The 21,082-nt window shown below is 38.8% G+C and overlaps 1 protein-coding gene across 4 annotated transcripts in view; it reads right to left on the bottom strand.

Annotated features, from left to right (window-relative positions):
• TANGO6 (transport and golgi organization 6 homolog) overlaps positions 1 to 21,082 on the bottom strand; it is a 180,804-nt gene that overhangs the window by 148,467 nt on the left and 11,255 nt on the right. For all 4 annotated transcript variants that reach the window (XM_082436042.1, XM_082436040.1, XM_082436041.1 and 1 more), the window contains exons 2-7: positions 15,210 to 15,850; positions 13,147 to 13,263; positions 11,355 to 11,496; positions 5,772 to 5,908; positions 3,366 to 3,528; positions 61 to 143 (exon numbers count right to left, since the gene is read on the bottom strand). In XM_082436042.1, coding sequence (XP_082292168.1) covers positions 61 to 143; positions 3,366 to 3,528; positions 5,772 to 5,908; positions 11,355 to 11,496; positions 13,147 to 13,263; positions 15,210 to 15,850 — 1,283 coding nt within the window. The remainder of the gene's footprint in view (positions 1 to 60; positions 144 to 3,365; positions 3,529 to 5,771; positions 5,909 to 11,354; positions 11,497 to 13,146; positions 13,264 to 15,209; positions 15,851 to 21,082) is intronic.

The raw sequence follows: 21,082 nt of genomic DNA, 5'->3' as shown, positions 1-21,082 counted from the left end.
TTATTTCAAAAGACTAAGTACAAATATTAACTAAAAACACTAGTGACTCAAATTACCAACCTTATATACATCCTCAATACATCTACTAAGTTCTTCTTCTGTCACCAAAATGGTCCCTGGCACCATGTCACACTCTGAAACCTCTAAGGAACAAAAAACAAAATTACCCACACTCAGCACCTCATTGAACAGAAGAAGCTGGGCCTAAGGAAAAAAGTTTTACTAGAAAGTTCAGGAAGTAACAGCTAAAATTAGAAAATCAACATAGTTACAATACAGCACCATTCAAATACAATATTTCACAGAATGTTTCATTGATTATAAACATACATTGTTATTTTATGTATCACTAAGAAAGAAAAAAACACTGCCAAGTAACCTATGAAACATTATCACTTGGGATTTTAATTTTAAATTAATGAATGAAAAGTTGGAGATTAAATTAAGTGAAAATGGCAGAATCAATGGTTGTGTCTGGGTGACTGGTACACAGGTGTTCATTATACTATTCTCTGTACATGTGTTTGAAAATTTCCCTTTAAAAAGTTTTAAGGGACTTCCCCGGTGGTCCAGTGGTTAAGACTCTGAGCTTCCACTGCAGGGGGTACAGGTTCAATCCCTGGTCAGGGAACCAAGATCCCACATGCCGCCTGGTGTGGCCAAAAAAAAAAAAAAAGTTTTAAAACAGAGCTTTTTAAAAAAAGTATTAAGAGAACTCTCCTAGATTTATTTTATACAGTATTGTTATATGTCATTTTTTTTTTTCCTTTGGCCACTCCATGCAGTATGCAGGATCTTAGTTCCACGACCAGGGGTTGACCCCATGTCCCATGTAGTGGAAGTACGAAGCCCTAACCACTGGACTGCCAGGGAATTCCCTATCATTCTTGATATAAGCTAAATAATTGGAATAAACAGGATAAGGAATTAAAACTGCACATTAAGTGTCCAACTCTTCTGAAACATTTCAACACCATTACCGGTATCTGTGTTTTGCCATAATATATCATCCTCTGTGCCACAGAGTACAGTGATGTGATATCCTTAAGAGTCCTCCACTTTACTATTGTCTTCACGATTTTCTTCTAAGTCACTGGCATCCATTCTACAAGTTTTAACGCTCATTTGCAGGCACAGACAATGCCACGATTGCTACCTGGCCAACAATGATTGTGAGATGCATCTAGATATTAGAGTTGCTAAAATGTGAAAAAGATTTCGAAAATAAAATTTTTTTTAATGTGAAAAGAAGTGCATCTTGGCATTCATAAAATACGATAATTCATCATAATTGCCACATAGTCCTAAAAATGTGATGCAATATGAAAAACAAAATAAGAAAGCTTATAGTTTAGAGAATGTTTTTCCAGTGGCAATGATGGGGTATATATATAAGATCAGTCATATTCTTACCCAGTCCTTTTTGTTATCAATAGATTGTATATGCAAAACATGTAGCTGGTGTTACAGATGTAACCTAACACATGAGAATGCAGGGTAAATAGGTGTCCAATAAATATTCTTTGAATGAATGAACAAGGCCCAGGACAAAAATAATTGACCCACAACTGGACTGAATCTAGGCCTCCCAAGCACAGTGCTCTAGACCAGGGGTCAAACTTGAACACACACTTGAATTACCCAAAGGGCCTGTTAAAACAGTGTTGGGTCCCACATCAGAGTTTCTAATTCAGTAGGTCTGTGGTGGAACCCAAGAAGTTGTATTTCTAATAAATTCCCAGGCGATGCTGATGCTGCTGGTCCTGGGACCACACTTTGAGAACAACACTCCAGACTAAAGGAAATACCTAGCCAGTCACAGACAAGAATATAAATAGATTAGTATTGAGGTACAGTCTTAACACATGAAATTAGATATAAATGCTAGGCCTTAATGACAAGGGCCAACAGAAATAATACTTCATTTTTTGAATCATTTTTTGAAGAAATACTAATTCTAGACTAGATTTCTATTAACTGTATAAAGGAATTTTAATTATTTATTCAAATACGTTTATCATGTCTGAATAATCACAAATTTCACTCCACCAAAGCTCAATCTGGTGCTTACTATGCACAAGAATTAGATTTTCTCCATTCTCACCCACCTAAACCCCTCCACACACACTCAGAAAAATTTATACTGTAAATGACTTTTATACAAAGTCTACACAGAACTAAATTGGGCTTAACCACAACATAAATTTTTCTCTTTATTTTTAACCTCAGAAACGACTATATGGAAAGGTTTTTTTTACTCACTAAGAATGCTGAAATGATACCCTGTATCCCAGCACTAATCTCAAAGAAGCATGAACACACACTGAGGGAAGTGCTGAAAATGTCAATCTTTTAACACATTAAAACTGGCCAAATCTGGGAAAATTTAAGCTTCAAAATGAATGATAGGAATGTTCAATCACCCACTGACTAAAAAAAGAACCTATGAATCTGTATTGATACTTAAATAATTATTTTTTAAAAAGAGATGAGGCAAGGAGAAAAGAAAAGCTCTTCCTTAGAGAAGAATACCAACTAACAAATTAGAAACAATAAAAAAAATAGAAAGTCACCATTTTATGAGCAAAAATCATCAGTGGATACTAAACCACAGTATGAAGGACTGTTGGGAAACAGGATATTCACACTGTCTCATACGTCTATCATCCCACAGATTATTATTAATTACAAAGGGAGGAAGGTATTTTTACAGTGGAGAAATCTGGTTGCTACCACTTTAATCAAATAGTCAAATTTAACATCACTAATAATGGAATAAACTGATAACATGTGCCCCTAATCTGATGGACTAAAAAAAAAAAAAAACCATCATATGTAGTATTCCTGCCAAAATGTTAACCTGGATCTAATCAAGAGGAAACAATGAGACAAATACAAATTGAAGAACATTCTATAACCTGGGCTTCAAAAGTGTCAGAGTGAAAGACTATTAGGGATCTATTCTACATTACAGAAAACTAAAAAGACATAACAAGTAAATGCAATATAATTTTTTAAAAACAGCTATAAAGGAAATTCTTGAGACAAATAAGAGATTTGAATAAAGTCTGTATATTCGATGTCTGCAACTAACTCTCAAATGCTTCAGAAAAAAAATACGTATGTGTGTAGGAAGAGAGAAAGAGAAAGCGAACACGTGAAAATGTTAACTATGTGAAGTATATAGGGGTAGGACACTGCATTCTTCTTAGAACTTTTATGAAGTGGATTTTTCAAAATAAAAAATTGGGGGACAAAAAGTAAAATTAAAGACACTGAACTACCACAGACTTAAGTTATTTAAATCCAAAACACGGAAGAAGGTCCTTTAGAGGGACAGCAAACCACCAGACTTCCTGCTTTACCTGCTGTATTTGAACATCGATGAAGAGGAGCTAACACTGGCTGAAGTAAGTACTTTGCTGCCAGTTGTGGCCGTTCTCTTGACATAGCTATAAAGGTAGTGGTGGCAACTCTCTGAAATTGTAGTCCTGTCAATTTATCTTGAAAGTGAAATAAATCCAAAACCTAAAAGAAAAATTACATGAAGTAAATACCAGGCTCTTTGCAAGAAGCATTACATTAACTAAGAAGATAACACATTAATTTCTTTATGCTAAAAAATAAATTTACTGCAGTAACACTGATCCAACAGAAGTTTTTTTTTTAAATTTAACAACCCAGTGTCAAAGGGTATGAGAACTGAAGGAGCTATGTTTTTATTAAACAATTTTATCAGATTTATAAAACACATGCTCACTGTAGGAAATTTGGAGAATAAATTTTTAAGAAGAAAATTAAGTCTTCCCAAATTACTATAAACATTTTGGGTGCATTTTTTTCCAATATGTTTCCTGTATAATTCTTTTTTCTTTTCAATTAAGACCATACTTAATATTCAGTTTTGTGTATTGCTGAAACCTTCTCATATTGTTATAAATTCCTCAAAAACATTATTTCCAGATATTCAGTTTTTCCCCAAAATTTTGCTATGATAAATAGCAATTATGGGGTCAAGGCGTATAAATATATTCAGAATGTAAAGAGCCTGTCAGGTCTGAACAAAAGTCTACTTTATTCTCAAAAATAAACATTGATCTCTTGTGCTTGAGTTTAAGCACCCAACTGAAAAGCACATTCTGTTCCTGGCTTAAAACTGACTCTTTTACTTTTTGTAGACAGGAGAATCTTCTGTTCAAAAACTGTATGTGACCTCTGACACTGCCAAAGAGAGACTCAGTAAGATTAAAACCTATGACTTGATTTTATCATTTCCTTAAGTGCCCAAACTATAGCTACTAGTTTTGGAAAATATTTACTCATCACTGCAAATGATAACTTTATCCTGTAAGATAATTTATACTTAATATTTTCCAATATAAGATTTTGCATTGTGATATTTGTTCCCATGCCTGCCTACCCATGAGAATCCTGAAGACCAGCATAACAACTGAATGACTTTCTTCACACTGTACTCCAAAAGGCATATCTTACATTTAAATGCATGGGGAGTGCTGACTAAGAACACTCCTTCCACACTTTCACCTATTAGATTAACAAAGAAAAGTTTTGTAACACATTGCATAGGCAAAAGTGTGGGAGAACAGATACATAAATAATATCAATCAAAAATTTAAATACACATACCCTTTAAGCCAGTAATGTCAATTCTAAGAATTTTCCCTGTGATAATACTTGCACATAGGCAAGATTTGTAGATATTAACTGGAACATGGTTTGTAACAGCAGAAGAATGGAAGCAACTTAAATGTCCATTAATAGGAAGCTAGGTAGGGCTTCCCTGGTGGCACAGAGGTTAAGAATCCACCTGCCAATGCAGGGGTCACGGGTTCGAGCCCTGGTCCAGGAAGATCCCACATGCCGTGGAGCAACTAAGCCCGTGTGCCACAACTACTGAGACTGTGCTCTAGAGCCCGCGAGCCACAATTACTGAGCTCACGTGCCACAACTACTGAAGCCCATGTGCCTAGAGCCCATGCTCCACAACAAGAGAAGCCACCAAAATGACAAGCCCACACACTGCAACAAAGAGTAGCCCCTGCTTGCTGCAACTAGAGAAAGCCCGTGCACAGCAACAAAGACCCAATGCAGCCAAAAGCAAATAAATTAATTAATTTATTTAAAAAAAAATAGGAAGCTAGTTAAATAAATTATGGTACATAATATGATGAAATACCTATGTACCCAAGAAAAAGATGATGAAATGATCTCCAAGGTACACTATTATGTGAAAAAAGCAAAACTGAAAAACAGTGCGTGGAGCATGTTATCATCTGGATAAAAATTAGAAGATATACACACATATACACACATATAGTTGTATACACACGATACACAGACTACCTCTGCAAAATAAATAAGAAATTGGTACAGAGATGGGACGGAGACTTACTTTTCCATTTACTCTTTTGTGCTTTTAAAATTGTGTACCATGTTAATTTATCTTATTTAATACCTATTTTTTTTAAAACTAATAAAAAACACAGAAAAGATAATGAATATGATGAAACTGCAGTTTCATATTCCAGCTCTGAGAGCAAGCTAGTCAGTTATTAATGGTGAGGGGTTCTTAAACCTAACAGGTCAGTCTCTCCCACAGGTTTTTAATCAGTTATTAAGAAGGCCCCTCAATGAATAATAAACTTAAACATTATATTGTTTTTAACTCAATATTAGATGAACATTAAAAGCCCTCTTTTTATAAATAAGTAGATAATCCTCAAACAGTCAAAAGAAACAAAATGATTTACCTGGGGGCAGATATCTCTATAATAATCCTCTGGTGAAAGAGACTGCTGGGGACAAGAGGCCAAAATCTTTGCAATCAGGTCACACTTCTTCCAATCAGCAGCTGTGGCCTCAGCATCACTCCCACCAGCTGCCCCGGCTGTCAGCAATGGATAGAGGTGTCAAAAACTCATCGCAGTTCACCACAGAAGGTCCTTAAAATTTAGAGTAAAAACTATTTTTTCCCTACTGAAAGTTGTTAATTTCCTCTGTAAGATAATCTATCCCTCCGTACTTTCCTTTTGATGTTGGTTTCTGGGAGGTTCAGAGAAAAAAGTAGCACTTAACCACTGTAATGATATTATTCATACGACTTGAACACTAGCTTCTTCTTAGTATTTATTACCTTTTAAATGATTAATATTATTATTATTCTCTCTCTTTATATATATCATGTATTTCAAACTTTTTTTTTTTTTTGGCTGTGTTGGGTCTTCGTTGCTGTGCACGGGCTTTCTCTAGTTGCGGCGGGTGGAGGCTACTCTTCGTTGTGGTGTGCGGGCTCCTCACTGTGGTGGCTTCTCTTGTTGCAGAGCACGGGCTCTAGGCATGCGGGTTTCAGTAGTTGTGGCACGTGGGCTCAGTAGTTGTGGCTTGCTCGCAGGCTCTAGAGCGCAGGCTCAGTAGTTGTGACGCACAGGCTTAGCTGCTCTGCGGCGTGTGGGATCTTCCTGGACCAGGGCTCGAACCCATGACCCCTGCATTGGCAGGTGGATTCTTAACCACTGCACCACCAGGGAAGCCCTCAAACTGTCTTCAACCAAAACTATGGAGTAACAGGTCCCAGATTTACCTTACCATCTTAGATGATTAGAAAATGGGACAAAATACATAAACAATGGTTTTCAGACACTGGACAACAAGCAGCCCAAGACACTGAACCCTAAGAGAATGGAAGCAAACAAGGTGAGTCCCATGAATACCCTAGCCTATTACCTAGAGAGAGTTTTGAGGCTACACCACAGCTAAGGAGAGCCCAAACGAAGCCTGCCACCTTGTTGAATTAAAGAAACACAGTTCAGAGTTCAGGGAGACCAACACAGTTAGAATTCTCAGGGCAAAACACCAGAGAAGTGACAGCTACACAAAGAGGGAGCTCCAGAGATCTGCAGAGGAATCCTCTCTCAAGTCTTTCATGGAGTATGATCTGTGTATGTGTGTGAGAAAAAAAACCCAAGGCAAGAACCACAGAAAGGAGTAGGGGGAAAAATCCCCACAGTTCACACAGGGCTTGGAATAGTTAATGTTCCCACTAGTGAGCATGGAAAAGCCTCCTAATACACAGAAATCAGAAAGGTATTACCTTAGTAGTGGTGCCAAATTACCTTGGGTTAAAGGCTGCTCTAGACCCACAGTAACAAGGCTTAAAAGCCAGGATTGAAGGGGTCAAACTGATCCCAAGAAAATTAACTGCATCCCAGAACAAAGCCCAACAAAGGAATACAACAAAATCTAGCACCCGACAATGTAAAATTAAAACATCCAATATACATTAAAAAATTACCAGGCAAGGGAATTCCCTGGTGGCGCAGTGGTTAAGAATCCGCCTGCCAATGCAGGGGACACGGGTTCAATCCCTGGTCTGGGAAGATCCCACATGCTGCAGAGCAACTAAGCCCGTGCACCACAACTACTGATCCTGAGCTCTAGAGCCCACGAGCCACAACTACTGAGCCCACATGCCATAACTACTGAAGCCCACGTGCCTAGAGCCCATGCCCCACAACAAGAGAAGCCACCGCAGTGAGAAGCCCATGCACCTCAATGAAGAGTAGCCCCCACTCGCTGCAACTAGAGAAAGCCCATGCACAGCAACTAAGACCCAACACAGCCAAAAATAAAATAAATAAATTAAAAAAAAAATTACCAGGCATATCCATTCAGTGAAATATTTTCAGTCATAAAAAGGAACAAAGGACTGATTCATGGTATAACATTATGCTAAGTGACTCAAACCAGACACCAAAGACCACATATTGCATGATTCCATTCGGATGAAATATCTAGAATAGGCAAATCCATCAAGACGGAAAGTAGATTAGTGCTTACAAAGGGCTGGAGGAGGGGAGAATGGGGAGTGATTGCTAATGGGTAAGAGGTTTTTTGGGGGGAATGATGAAAATGTTTTGGAATTAGATATTGGTGATGGTTACACAACTCTGTGAATATACTAAAAACCATTAAACTGTACTCTTTAAAAGAGTAAATTTTATGGTATGTGAATAACTTCTCAATCTAAAAAACCTACTAGGTATGCAAAGAAGCAAAAAGGAACATAACAAGAAGGAAAAATCAGTAAAAACAGACACATAAAAACAGAGATGACAATTAGGAGACAAGGACATTAAACAGCTATTATAAACTTATTCTCTATTTTCAAAAAGGTAAAGAAAAGAATGATCATAATGAGGAAAGAAATGGAAGATATTAAAAAGACCCAAAGTGAACCTCTAGTAATGAAAAAAAATAATAAATGAGGAAAATTCCCTGGCAGTCCAGTGGTTAGGACTCTGCACTCTCACTGCCAAGGACCGAGGTTCAATCCCTGTTCAGGGAACTAAGATCCCACAAGCTGTGCAGTGCAGCCAAAAAAAAAAAAAAGTCTGAAATGAAAAATATGCCAGATGGAATTAACAGCAGATTAGATACTGCAGGATAAAAGATTAATAAACTTGAACATGTAGCAATAGAAATTATCCAAAATGAAACACAGAGAGAAAAAGACTGAAAAAAATCAACAGAGAACAGTATCTTGTAGGACAATATTAAGTATAATATTAGGTATAATTCAAATTACAGAAAGAGAAAAGGGAAGACAGAAAAAAAATATTTGAAGATAATATCTGAGAAATTTCCAAATATGATGAAAATTATAAACCCCCAGTTCCAAGAAGCTTAAGAAAACTTAAGCAGAAAAAACATGAAGAAAACCACCCACATCAAGGCATATCATAATCAAATTTCTAAAAACCAGTGATAAACAGAAAAATCTTAAAAGCAGCTAGAAAAAAAAGGTGTATCAGATACAGAGGAACAAAGACAAAAATGGCAGTAGACTTTGCATCAGAAATCATGCAAGCCAGAAGACAATGGAGTAACATCTTTAAAGCACTAAAAGAAAAAGCAATCAACCTAGAATTCTGTATCCAGCAAAAATATTTTCAAAAAAGATGGTGAAATAGACTTTTTCAAACAAACAAGAGCTAAGGGAATTCATTGCCAGTAGATCTGCACTATAAGAAAGGTTAGAGTTCTTCAGGCAGAAGGAAATTTGAATTAAAATTTGGATCTACACAAAGAAACGAAGAACACCAGAAATGGCAAATATGCGAGTAAACATAAACTGCCTCAAATCATTGAGAATAAACCATATATATATTCATATATGCATAAGTAGCAAAATTAGGGTCCTAAGTTTCTTATAGCAGCTCCCCAATTTGCATGCCCTTGGGTGAAGTCTAAGCTTTCTCTGGAAAAAAGATGCAAGGACCTATCTGCATGTGACAACTTCTCACAGGTAACTGTTAATTTTCCATTTCATTGGTCCTAGAAGCCACTGCAGGCAGAACTGGGGAGGCAACATTACAGCCACTGCCGACCAAATCTACCAATGTCTGCCAACCACACCGACCTCAATTTTGTCTGACAGGACCAAGGTACATTGACCACCCCAGAAATGGAAAGTCAAGATCGATTCTCTCTCTCCTCCTCCCTCCCCACATATCCAGCCCTTCATTAAGTGCTGGCAACTCTTCCCCTTAAATACATCTTATATTCATTCATTTCTCTGCATTTCCACTGCCACTGCATTGATCCAAGCCACTGTGATCTCTCAGATGACTGCTTCTTCTTAACTGATTTCCCCGCTTCTGCTCTTACTCAACCCATTCTTCACAATACATCCAGAAATATATTTCTAAAATGTAGATTTGATCCTGTCTCTCTCCTTAAAAGCCTCCAGTGGTATCTCACTGCCCTCAGAATAAAGTTCAAAACCCTGAACTAGGCCTAAATGCCTCCATGATGTGGCTCCTGCCCGCCCCTCCACCCTCATTTCACACCCCTCCCTCATCTCATACCACTTTCCCTGCACTCTCTACCCTCCCTGCTCTACCCATACCGAAATTTCCTCAAAAACACTGTTCTTTCCTATGTCAGTTCCTTCATATATGGGTCCTCTCTAACTACACAGTCTTCCCTCACTCTTCAATGAACATACTCCTACTCAGCATTTAGGACTCAGTTTAAATGTTATTTCCATCAAAAGGCCACTAAGTTTTTGGTAATTTGTTACAGCAGCAATAGGAAATTAACGTGCAGGGGATACAGGAGACAAGGGACCAAATACAAGAGAAAGCCAAGGGGATCACCAGGAAAAAGGTGAAGGGAGATCCTAGGATGACAGCTCTGTGGAGGTAATTAGTCCAAACAACAGAAGACTCAGAGACAGAGGTGTCTTCAAGAAGCTAAAACGGATAGAACAACTAATGTATTTGAATGTATTAAAAGGAGATTTAAACAACTGGGACAGAGTCTGAAAACAGATTAGTGATAAGTACATACAAAACTAAGCAGACAAACAAAACAGATAGCTATTAACTCCAGGAAGTACAAAAGTGTGTAAAAAAGGAAAAGTATACTACAGTAGCTCAGCTGTATATAGTAATCACACAGAAGAGTATAAACACTGAATACTGATCTAACCAAAACTAAGATATGACTATATTAAGGGGATGGGAAGTATGCTTGGGTGAATGATGGTAGGGTTGTGAAAGAGAACAAAATCCTTTTTCACTCACGGTGAGTTGATAGATGATGCCTAAAACTGAAAAATTAAGAAGGTGCTGTAACCGCATTATAGTTAGAAAAAGAGAGGTAAATACCAGAAGAAACCTGCTAAAAATGATCAAAGTGGTTGCTTCCGAGGATGGGAAATGGAGTGAAATGCTGCCAAGAACTGCTATTTTTCTCTAAAAGCCTTATAGACCTATCGACTCTTTAAACTATGTGCATGTATAATTTTGTTTAAAAATCAAAAAATATAAATTAAAAACTACTACCATACTTAACATGATAATGAACCTTCTTTCTATTAATGAGGACTAAGGGAATATAATTGTGGAAATGAATCTAAAATTTCATCCCAAAGTTTGCATCTCTTGGGTATCTCCAGCTTCAGGAGAACTGTTTCGTATTTTAAGTCCTGAGGTGAAGTACTCTTAGCACCCTGACTCTTTTCCACAGAGAATTTCACGTTTTCTATAGGGTTTTACTTAAACTTTTTGTGCAATGTTTTCCTCTGATTGTGTAAGTTATTTGAAACAGTTGACAATATTAGTCAACAACATGAGCAGTGTATCACAACTATTTTTGGAAAAATGGCAAGAAAATGAGTTTCTTTGGAAAAGGAGCTCATTAAGGTTTAACCTCCTCATTCTCCACAAAGTCTAGTCTCCATCAGGTTTTACAGTCAAATGCTAAAGACCAATATTTCACTGTGACTCAAAGGAAAGTGGATACCACAGTAACAAACATCTATTTCTTACCACCAGCTCCTTCCAAAATGCCCCGGACTACTGCCTGAACACCACTGGGTCTCATCAACCTTTCAGAGAGGAGCTGCCCACATAGACGCCGGAGCCAAGCTGGGGCCCGACACATAACTTGTGTCTTCCCGTCTGTGCAGGACTAAAAAAGGAAGGGAAAGGTATGAACTGAATGTCAGTGTAACAGATATGCAGAAATTAAAAATATACAAATATACTGAGTCATACTGATGATTAACAGTATGCTATACAGACTTCAAAAGAGCAAAATTTTTCCCTTAAAAAGAAAAAAAGACTCCTTTACAAAACCTATTTCAGCATCACTTTTAAGAAAGTAAAAATATAGTGAAACTTCTTCAAGTGAAGTATCAAGTGAAATTTCAAACCCAGAAATAGACAAACATGTCTGTGAATAAAATACAGATTTGGGGGACACAAGGTTAATGTAACCGATCTGAATGCAGTCCTTCCAATCAAATCTAGCTTCCAAAGAAGACTCCTACGAGCATGACTCACCAAGAGGACATTCACAACGCTGAGAGGACACTAGTCCTTGCCTCCATGGTCTCAGCTGCTCTGATTCCTTTTGACATAGCAGTTTCAAGAAGAGTTAGATTTCTTCAAGAACTCCTTTTTGAGAGCTCTGTGGAGCCACCATGAACAAAACAGACTTGGTGTCCCTTATTTTGGGCTAGAACGCAAACTATGGTGTGGTCACTCACTGTGTCTAACTATGTGAGCATAAAACTTAGTGAAAGAAAAACATTTAATCCCAACTAGCCTGTTCTCTCTCTTTTATTTAAGGAAGATCAATAATTACCATTTATTGAAGGGGTTATGATGTGCCATGCACTGTGGTGAGCACCTCCCCCACAATCTCAAAAGGAACTTATAAGGAAGGGTCTGTTGTCATCCCCATCCCCATTCTATGGGTAAGGAAACTGAGGGATGGAAAGGCTTACTAATTCAAACAACTGCACGCTGGGGTTGAATTCCAGTGTGCCTAACTCCAGAGCCTCTGTTTCTCGTCATGCTCTTATAATGTATTTGGTTTAATCTGGCAAACTGTGGACTCATTCAGAGAAGCAGAGTATGAGCCAGAGGAGCCCAATGTGAGGCTACTGTAACATTCTAAGGACGAGATGAAAATGACTTCAACTAGGAGATATCTTTGTAGCCAGCTTCAGCTGGTCCTACAGCCAATTCCTTTGGCCCTTCATGCTTTACTCACCTAAACTCATAACTAAAATTTAGGTACTGAAAGAAAATAGATAAATCCAGCTACATCATCAAATTAAATCATTTTGGACAAATAATTATTTTTAAGGAAAAAAGAAACTATCTTATGCCTAGCAGAATATATACTATTACGTTTTTCAAAAAAGGATCTAAGAATAGTCCATTAATTGCTCTAATTTTAATTTCTTGACTTCAAATACTCCATTCAAAGAATAAGATGTCCGAACACTTCTGCCAGAAGAATGTTTTGTCAAACAGCCAAATTTTAGTTTAAAAAAAAAAAAAGATCCAGTTTGAGAATGAATAAAATATATTTTTGTCATAAGCCTTAAAAAATGATCACAATATTCCTGGGAACAGTGTCCATCATTCCACTAAAAGAAAAATCCTTTTAAATTATCCCAAAGGTCAGTGTAATTTAGCTCTACAAATACCATTTAACAATGTAAAAGATGAAATAAGACTCAACTAGACTAATTTCCCAGGAGAAGAAGACAGTACACCACACATTATCATTAAAGATTCACACACAAGAGTCCCCAGGCATGCATACCTGGGGTGGTCCTCCCTGGAGGATAAGTAATTCTCGGACTGCTAATGGTTGATACACTTGATCCAAGATGTCTCTCAGAGCCTTCCTAGATAGGGCTCTTTCGTCTTCGGTTAACACCTAAAAGAAACACGTATTTGGCTTTTGTGGAATACAAACTAGGCAGGCAATAGAAGGCAATGCTTTGCAATACTGAACAAAGATGCTTGTAAGGGGAGAGGGAGGCAAGCTTCTTTTGCCTCTTGATTTCCTTCTACCTGGAGGAAGCTATAATACTGAACCACTCCTGGCCCTCTCTCCATCCCCTCACCCACTTCCGGGCAGGAGATCGCACTGATTTATCTGATTGGTGAGTCCTGGCACGCACAGATGAGCTCGCTCCTCTTCTATCTCTTGGGAGCGAGCACACGTTCTGTTCTGCTCTTCCCTGCCGTAGACTTTTTCAGGGGCATGTCCCCTGCCAAGGGGCAGAAGGCGCTGCAGTTTTCTGGCACTCTTTAAAACTGGGTGAGAAGTGTGTCTAATTCTGGAATGCACTGTTAGGAGACCCATTTGTCTCCCTCTATATACCTTCCAACTCTGCCTTTATGAGTAATAAAGGGGACATTTTGACTTGTCATCTCATACTGTTAACTGCCTTTTAATTGATTCAGAACTTGGGCAGCAAAGAAGGGTGATATTTAATTGGGCCCCGTCTCTGAGCCTCAAGAGACTGTCCCCCTTTGGTAACCTCACAGTCAAGCCCTCAGAGAGCCCTGCCCCTTACAATTTAGCAAACTGCAGTACAGGTGCTGCTTAGAGCAGCAGCTATTGCTGGGCCTTGTCCAGCTTCGTAGTGTACACCCGCCGTGTCTCCCCTTCTCCTCCCACCCCCTCACTTGGTCCTTTCTTTGTGTTTCTCTTTTCTTTTCTCTCCTCTGTCTGAGACCCCTGGGCACTGCTTAGCGCTAGCAATAGTAATTCCAGAACCCCCATCTCAAGGAAGTGCAAGCAGCAGGCACTGATAGAGCTGTCAAGATTCACACCCTGCTGTAAAGAGCACAGAGCTCTGCTCCACAAAATGTAAGTGCACTGGGGGAGCTCATAATTTCGTGTCACTACTCGGGTGACAATGGCTTTTAAATGTTTTCTGTTTTGTTTTGTTTTGTGAGCATAGGCAGAAGAGGGAATAGAAGAGGAGAACAAACAGAAAAGGAACAAGTTGGAGGGTGACACAGAAAGGTGACAGAGAAATGAGGTGAGTGGGCATTATGAAATATGGCTGCAGCAGCAAAGGAATTACCCCACGTGTGACCCTGGATACATTTATATCTTAGCAGCTTCTCCTGGTTAGGCTCCTGTGCTGATGCTGGTGGTCCTCTCGTGGGGGAGTAGTGGTCACTGCTACGTTATACTTGTGAGCCTTGTCTCCCCAATTACTGGGTGAGCTGTTTGAGAAAAGGACCACGTCTAATGCTTCTGTAACCTCCACAGCACCTTTATAGTCCAGACACTCAAATCCTTACTGACTGTCAGCAAAACACAGGCACATACCCTTGTCATCTAATAATAACAATGAACACTGATTGGATTGTGCAGTGTACCCAGTGCTTTGCATACTTTATCTCCCTTAATCCTCCCAAGAACTTAATGAAGGAGGTGTGAATAGTTTAATGTTAATATTAATGGTAATAACTTTTTGATGAGCACTACTGGGGATTGGGCTAGGTACTTTACACACATTATCCTTAATCCTCACAGCCACCTTGCAATTATTAAACACATTTTACAAAAGAGGAAACAGAGGCTCAAAGAAATAGCCTGCAACAGCTGTTTCAAAAAATGGCTAGAAGGGACAGGTGAAATGGACTCCCCAGGTGTGAAAGGACTAGTATTTAATAAATGAAAGCTCCAACCCCCTATAAAGATTCATCTATCCACCAGAGCTACTTGGACATTTAATAAAAATTCTAGATCTTTCCATCAGCACTTTTCCAAAGAACTAAGACTGTCTTTTATAGCAACTACACACAAGTATACACACATATTCACACAGACTCTCACACACTCTCTCAACGTATGTTTACCTCTTCCTCGGGATTTAGCGGTTTTCTCTTGGTTGGGCAGAATCCCAGCTGGCACAGACCTGCTGCGATATCCCCAAAATGGCGGCAGAAAATCAAGCTCCCCAGAGATGCGTGCTGAGCAACATTTAGGAGGACCTTGCAGCTGGTGTACAGTCTCCGGGGTGCACTGGGGGCAGCACCGAGACACACCACGTCCTGAACAACGGCACCAAACTCAGTCCTGTATCTCACAGGGACTCCAACACCAGGCATAAGATAGGGGCAGACACCCAAGGTAACTACAAACTGCAAAACTGACTGGACAGTCTTTTGCTGTGAGATACTAAGTGTATCCGGGCTCAGGGCAGGAGCAGCTTCTGGAGTCCTCGGGTTGGGTTTACCTGGATTGAACTCAACTGCAAGGCGGATCATGGTTTCCTTCAAGCACAACAGCAACAGTAAGGTTTGGGAAGTAAAACGCCAGGTGACATCCATACAGTCTTGTCGCCATTCTACCTCATTAGCAATTTCATCCCTTAGGAGTTTCAATTTCTTCCAGTGAGGATCCTTCAGAAACTTGTCCTCCAAAGCAGACAGGTTAGATTTTAAAGTAGTCAACAGGACATCATGTTTTGTGATCTGTAGTGAACTTGAGCCTGATCCTTTTGAAGAAAGATAAAGGAAATTACATACATGGAAAACAAATTGTACTTCCCTCCATGTGGAATGCCTTGCCCACTCCAGTTCATCCTCTGAGGCCTGGCTCAGATGTCATTATTTCTAGAAAGGTGTCCCCAGTTGTGCCACCCCAGCCTAGGCAGAATTCAAGACCACATTCCCTGCCTTCCCATAGCACTTTGGATGTAGTTAGGATAGTGTACCTAACACATTATACCTCTTCTAGTTTGTTTCTGAGGGCAGAGGCCAGGTCTTAATCAACTTACTGGACTTAAATTGTAGCCAGAACAGAAATCTAAAAAGCTAAACATTTTACCACAGAAGGTTCATTCAGTCAAACTGTTCTAGATCCCAGGGATAAAGGACAAAACGAAGTCCTTTCCCTCATGGAACTTAAATTCTAGTGAGGCAGATCACAGAATATAGGCAAAGGGTGCAGACAGATTAATTTAATCACATTCCCCCCAAAATATATATTCTCAATTTTTCCTGAACTTTCTTAAAATGGTCTTTACTGCCCTCTCCCGGTGAAGGAGCTCATACACACTCTCAGCAGTTGACATCCTTGCTGACTCACTCCTTGAAACACTCCTCTCTCGGTTTCTGGGACAGCAAGCACCCTTTCCTGGTTTTCCTCCTACCTCCATGGCCATCTTGCAATGTCTCCTCTGCTGGCTTCTTTTCCTCTACCAGATATCAAAATGCTCCAAGGCTGGTCCTGAACTCTGCACTCTCTTCCTCGACAATCTTATTCAGGCCCAGGTCTTCAAAAATGATCTATAAGCTAACAGCTCCCAAATTTACATGTCTGGCTCATGTCTACCCTCTAAGTTCCAGGGACATATTTCCAACTGCTGAATGAAATCTCCACTTGGATGTTTTTAGGCATTTCAAATTCAACAAATTGTTGATTCTCACGAGTACCTTTCACTCCCTACTACAATCTAACCAGGTTACTAACTGGTTACAACTCCATCCTTTTCCTTTTCCCTTTTATCCAATCCATCACCAAGTCTTGTCTGTTCTGCTTACTAAATGTTTCTCAAATTCATTCAATTTTCTCCACCTCACCACTACAACCTTTCTCTAAGCCATGAACATCTTTAAACTGAACTACGGCAGCAGCCTCTTAACTGGTTTCCCTACTTATACTCCTCCTCTCCCAAAAGTCTACTTTTCACACATCAGATTTTCTTAATATTTAAAATAGATTTCTCTTGGTGGAAGTGTGCACATACACTCCTGATGTGTATATACCTTAAGTGGAAATGCTGAGTCATAGGTATCTAGAAGTCTCAATCTAAATATTATCTCCTCAGGGGTGGCCTTCCTTGACCAATCTAAAAGCCATGCCCCACACTATTAACTCTGTGATACCACCCAATTTCTTTTCTCCGTAGTACTTATCACAATCAGTAATTATTTTATTGGTGTTTATTTTCTTTCTTCTCTATCAGAGTTTAAACTTAATGAGGGTAAGCACCATGTCTCTCTTGTTTGGTCTGTGCTTTGCATAGTACATAAAGTAAGCTCCAAATGAGTATTTGTTAGTTGATCGAGTAAAAGAATGAATGAAGAGAGTAATTAATAAAGATCTCCTTAGGACTTCCCTGGTGGCACAGTGGTTAAGAATCTGCCTGCCAATGCAGGGGACATGGGTTCGAGCCCTGGTCCGGGAAGATCCCACATGCCGTGGAGCAACTAAGCCTGTGCGCCACAACTACTGAGCCTGCACTCTAGAGCCCGTGAGCCACAACTACTGAGCCCACGTGCCACAACTACTGAAGCCCGTGCACCTAGAGCCGGTGCTCCACAACAAGAGAAGCCACTGCAATGAGAAGCCTGTGCACTGCAATGAAGAGTAGCCCCCGTTTGCTGCAACTAGAGAAAGCCCGCATGCAGCAACGAAGACCAAATGCAGCCAAAAATAAATAAATAAATTTATAAAAAGTAAAAAAATAAATAAAGATCTCCTTAAAACTCCTATAAGACCAACCCTCCCACCAGATAACAACTATCAACTCTGGACAAAATGTAAAAAGCAAATATCTTAAGGTGCCTGAAGGCGACAAAAGTGAGCAAAAACTAGGGAAGGCACTCAGAAGGGAAAAACAGCATTGAGTAAGTTTCCTGCTTTTTCTTGCCTTTTAGTCTGGGGTTAGGTCTCAGCATAGCTAAAATTCTAAGAGAAACCCATTGTCTTATGGGCTTGAGAACCAAAGCACAGAATTCAGGGCAACTACAGCAGGTGGAAAATAAGAAGAGAAATATCAGAAAGGATAGAACCAGAGAGGAAGAGCCCCCAATTCTGTATAAACTGTGCCCAAATCTCTGGCTAATCTATGAACTAAGCATGTGTGGGAAGAACTTCAAATAGGTCAGCTAAGATTAAAAGAACTGAAAAGAGTTGCTGCCCACCACAGAAGAGACAGAGCTTGGAGTACGAATCAGTCAAGTTAATTGCCTACTTTAAAACAAAACAGGGCTTCCCTGGTGGCACAGTGGTTGAGAATCTGCCTGCCAATTCAGGGGACATGGGTTCGAGCCCTGGTCTGGGAGGATCCCACATGCTGCGGAGCAACTGGGCCCGTGAGCCACAACTACTGAGCCTGCGCGTCTGGAGCCTGTGCTCCACAACAAGAGAGGCCGCGATAGTGAAAGGCCCGCGCACCGCGATGAAGAGTGGCCCCCGCTCGCCACAATTAGAGAAAGCCCTCACACAGAAACGAAGACCCAGCACAGCCAAAAATAAATAAATAAATTTATAAAAACAAAACAAAACAAAACAAAACAGGGATTCTCTGGTGGTCCAGTGGTTAGGACTCTACACTTTCACTGCTGAGGGCGCGGGTTCAATCCCCGGTCGGGGAACTAAGATCCCACAAGCCACGAGGTGCAGCCAAAAAAGAAAAACAAAACAAAACAAAAAAAATCAATACTCTCTGGAGGACTATAACAGAATCCAGAGTTTCAACAGAATATCCTACACGATGTCCATTATACAATCCAAAAGTTCTAGACAGATAAAGAAACATGAAAACATGACCCACCTCAAGAGAAAGACAATCAATGGAGACTGATCCTAAATGACCCAGGTGTCAGACTGAACAAAGACTTTCAAGCAGCTGTTATAACTATGTTCAAGGATATGATGGAGGGACTTCCCAGGGGTCCAGTGGTTAAGACTCTGCACTTCCACTGGAAGAGACATGGGTTTGATCCCTGGTTGGGGAACTAAGATCCCACATGCCACACGGCACGGCCAAAAAAAAAAAGGATGTGATGGGAAGTACTCATTATGAATGAACAAATAGGGACTCTCGGCAAAAAAGTAGAAAGTATTTTTAAAAACCCACATGGAAATACTAGAATTTAAAAATAAAATACTGAAATTTTTTAAAAAATCAATTGATGTACTTAACAGCTTTGAGATGACCAAAAAAAAAAAAAAAAAAAAAAGTGAACTTGAAGATATATCCCTAGAAATTATCCAATCTGAACAACAAAGAGAAAAACATTTTAAAGAAATAGAGCCTTAGGATCTGTGAACAATATCAAATGATCTATTTGTAATAAAATAGATAACTAGAATAAAAGGAGAGGAGAGAAAATGGAGCACAAAAGGATTTGAAGAAATAATGACCAAAAATTTCCAAAATTTAGTGAAAAAAACATAAATTTACAGATTCAGTAAGCTCAGTGATGCCCAATCAGGATAAGTAGAAAGAAAATAACATCTACACATATTATAGTCAATTGTTAAAACCAGAGATAAAGAGAAAATCTTGAAAGCAATGAATGCTAAAAGATAGCAGAAAAACATCTTTAAAGTGCTGACAGGGGGGAAAAAACCTGTCAACTCACTCTTCTATATCCAATAAAAAGTAACCTTCAAAAATGAAAGTAAAATGAAGACATTTTCAGAACAATGAAAACTAAGATAACTGACTGCCAGCAGATCTGGAATACAAAGAAATGTTAAAGAAAGTTCTTCAAGCTGAAGGAAAACAGTACCAGATGGAAACTTGGATCTTCAGCAAAAAAGGAAAAGCATCAGAAATGGTAAATATGTGGGTAAATATAAAAGACTAATTTTTTCCTCTTAATTTCTTTAAATATATGTAACTGTCTAAAGCAAAATTTATAAAATTGTATTATGGGATTTATAACTTACATAGATAAAATAAACATGAAAACTACAGCATAAAACCTAAAAGGGGTGGGGAGCTGTAAAAGAACCCTTATAGTTGCAAGGTTTTTACGAGTTCTGTGAAGTAGTACAATATTAATTCTAAGCAGATTGTGAAAAATTAAGGATGTACATTGTAATCCCAGGATGACTACTAAAAACATAATATGAAAAGGTGGGTTATGGTTATAAAACCATAATAAAATGCTGAAAATATAAATGAATTCAAGCAGCAATAGACTTCAAAACTAAGGTTAATATATCTTCTAAGAAAGGATCAAAATGCAATTGATGGTAACTAAAAGGGTGTTCAACAATGCGTTATTTATAATAGTGTAAAATTAGAAATACATGTTGAGTAAATTATGGTCTACCTGTATCCAACGTACTATGTGTATATGTAATATTTATTTTGTTTATTATTGTCTCTCCACCAACTAGAATAAAAACTCCTTGAGGACAGGGATGTTGCTGTTTTGTTCACTGCTCTACTCTTGCCTGGAACAAGGCCTGTCTGACACACAGTTGCTGTTCAAAATAAGTAGTTACTGAATGAATGAAAAATGGATTATTTGAAGCCATTAAACTATGTTGAACATTATTTAATGACATGTTCACTAAATATATTCTAAAGTGAACAGAGTATGAAACACTACATGGGCAAAAGATATGAACAGTTTACAGAAAAAGAAATGCAAATTGCTCTTAAACATGAACATATGATCAACTTTGCTCCTAAGAGAAAAGTAAATTAAAACTATACTGAAATATCACTTCCCATCTATCAAGTGGCTAAAATCCAAAAGTTTTTATAACACATTTTGTGTTTTACAGAAACACACACTCTCATACATGGCTGGTAAGGGGCTAAAATGGTACATCCCTAAGAAGAGAAATTTGGCAATATCTAGCAAAATTACATAAGCATTTAACCATTGGCCCAGCAATCCCTCTTTTAGGAATCTATCCTAAGATAGATACACAGGCAAAAATGCAAAGTGACATATACACAAAGCTACTCATTGCC

The sequence above is a fragment of the Balaenoptera physalus genome (genome assembly GCF_965194825.1).
Source record: "Balaenoptera physalus genome assembly, chromosome: 19".
NCBI lineage: Eukaryota > Metazoa > Chordata > Mammalia > Artiodactyla > Balaenopteridae > Balaenoptera > Balaenoptera physalus.
Note: the sequence above shows the minus strand (reverse complement) of the source record. Positions and strands in the feature narration are given on the sequence as shown.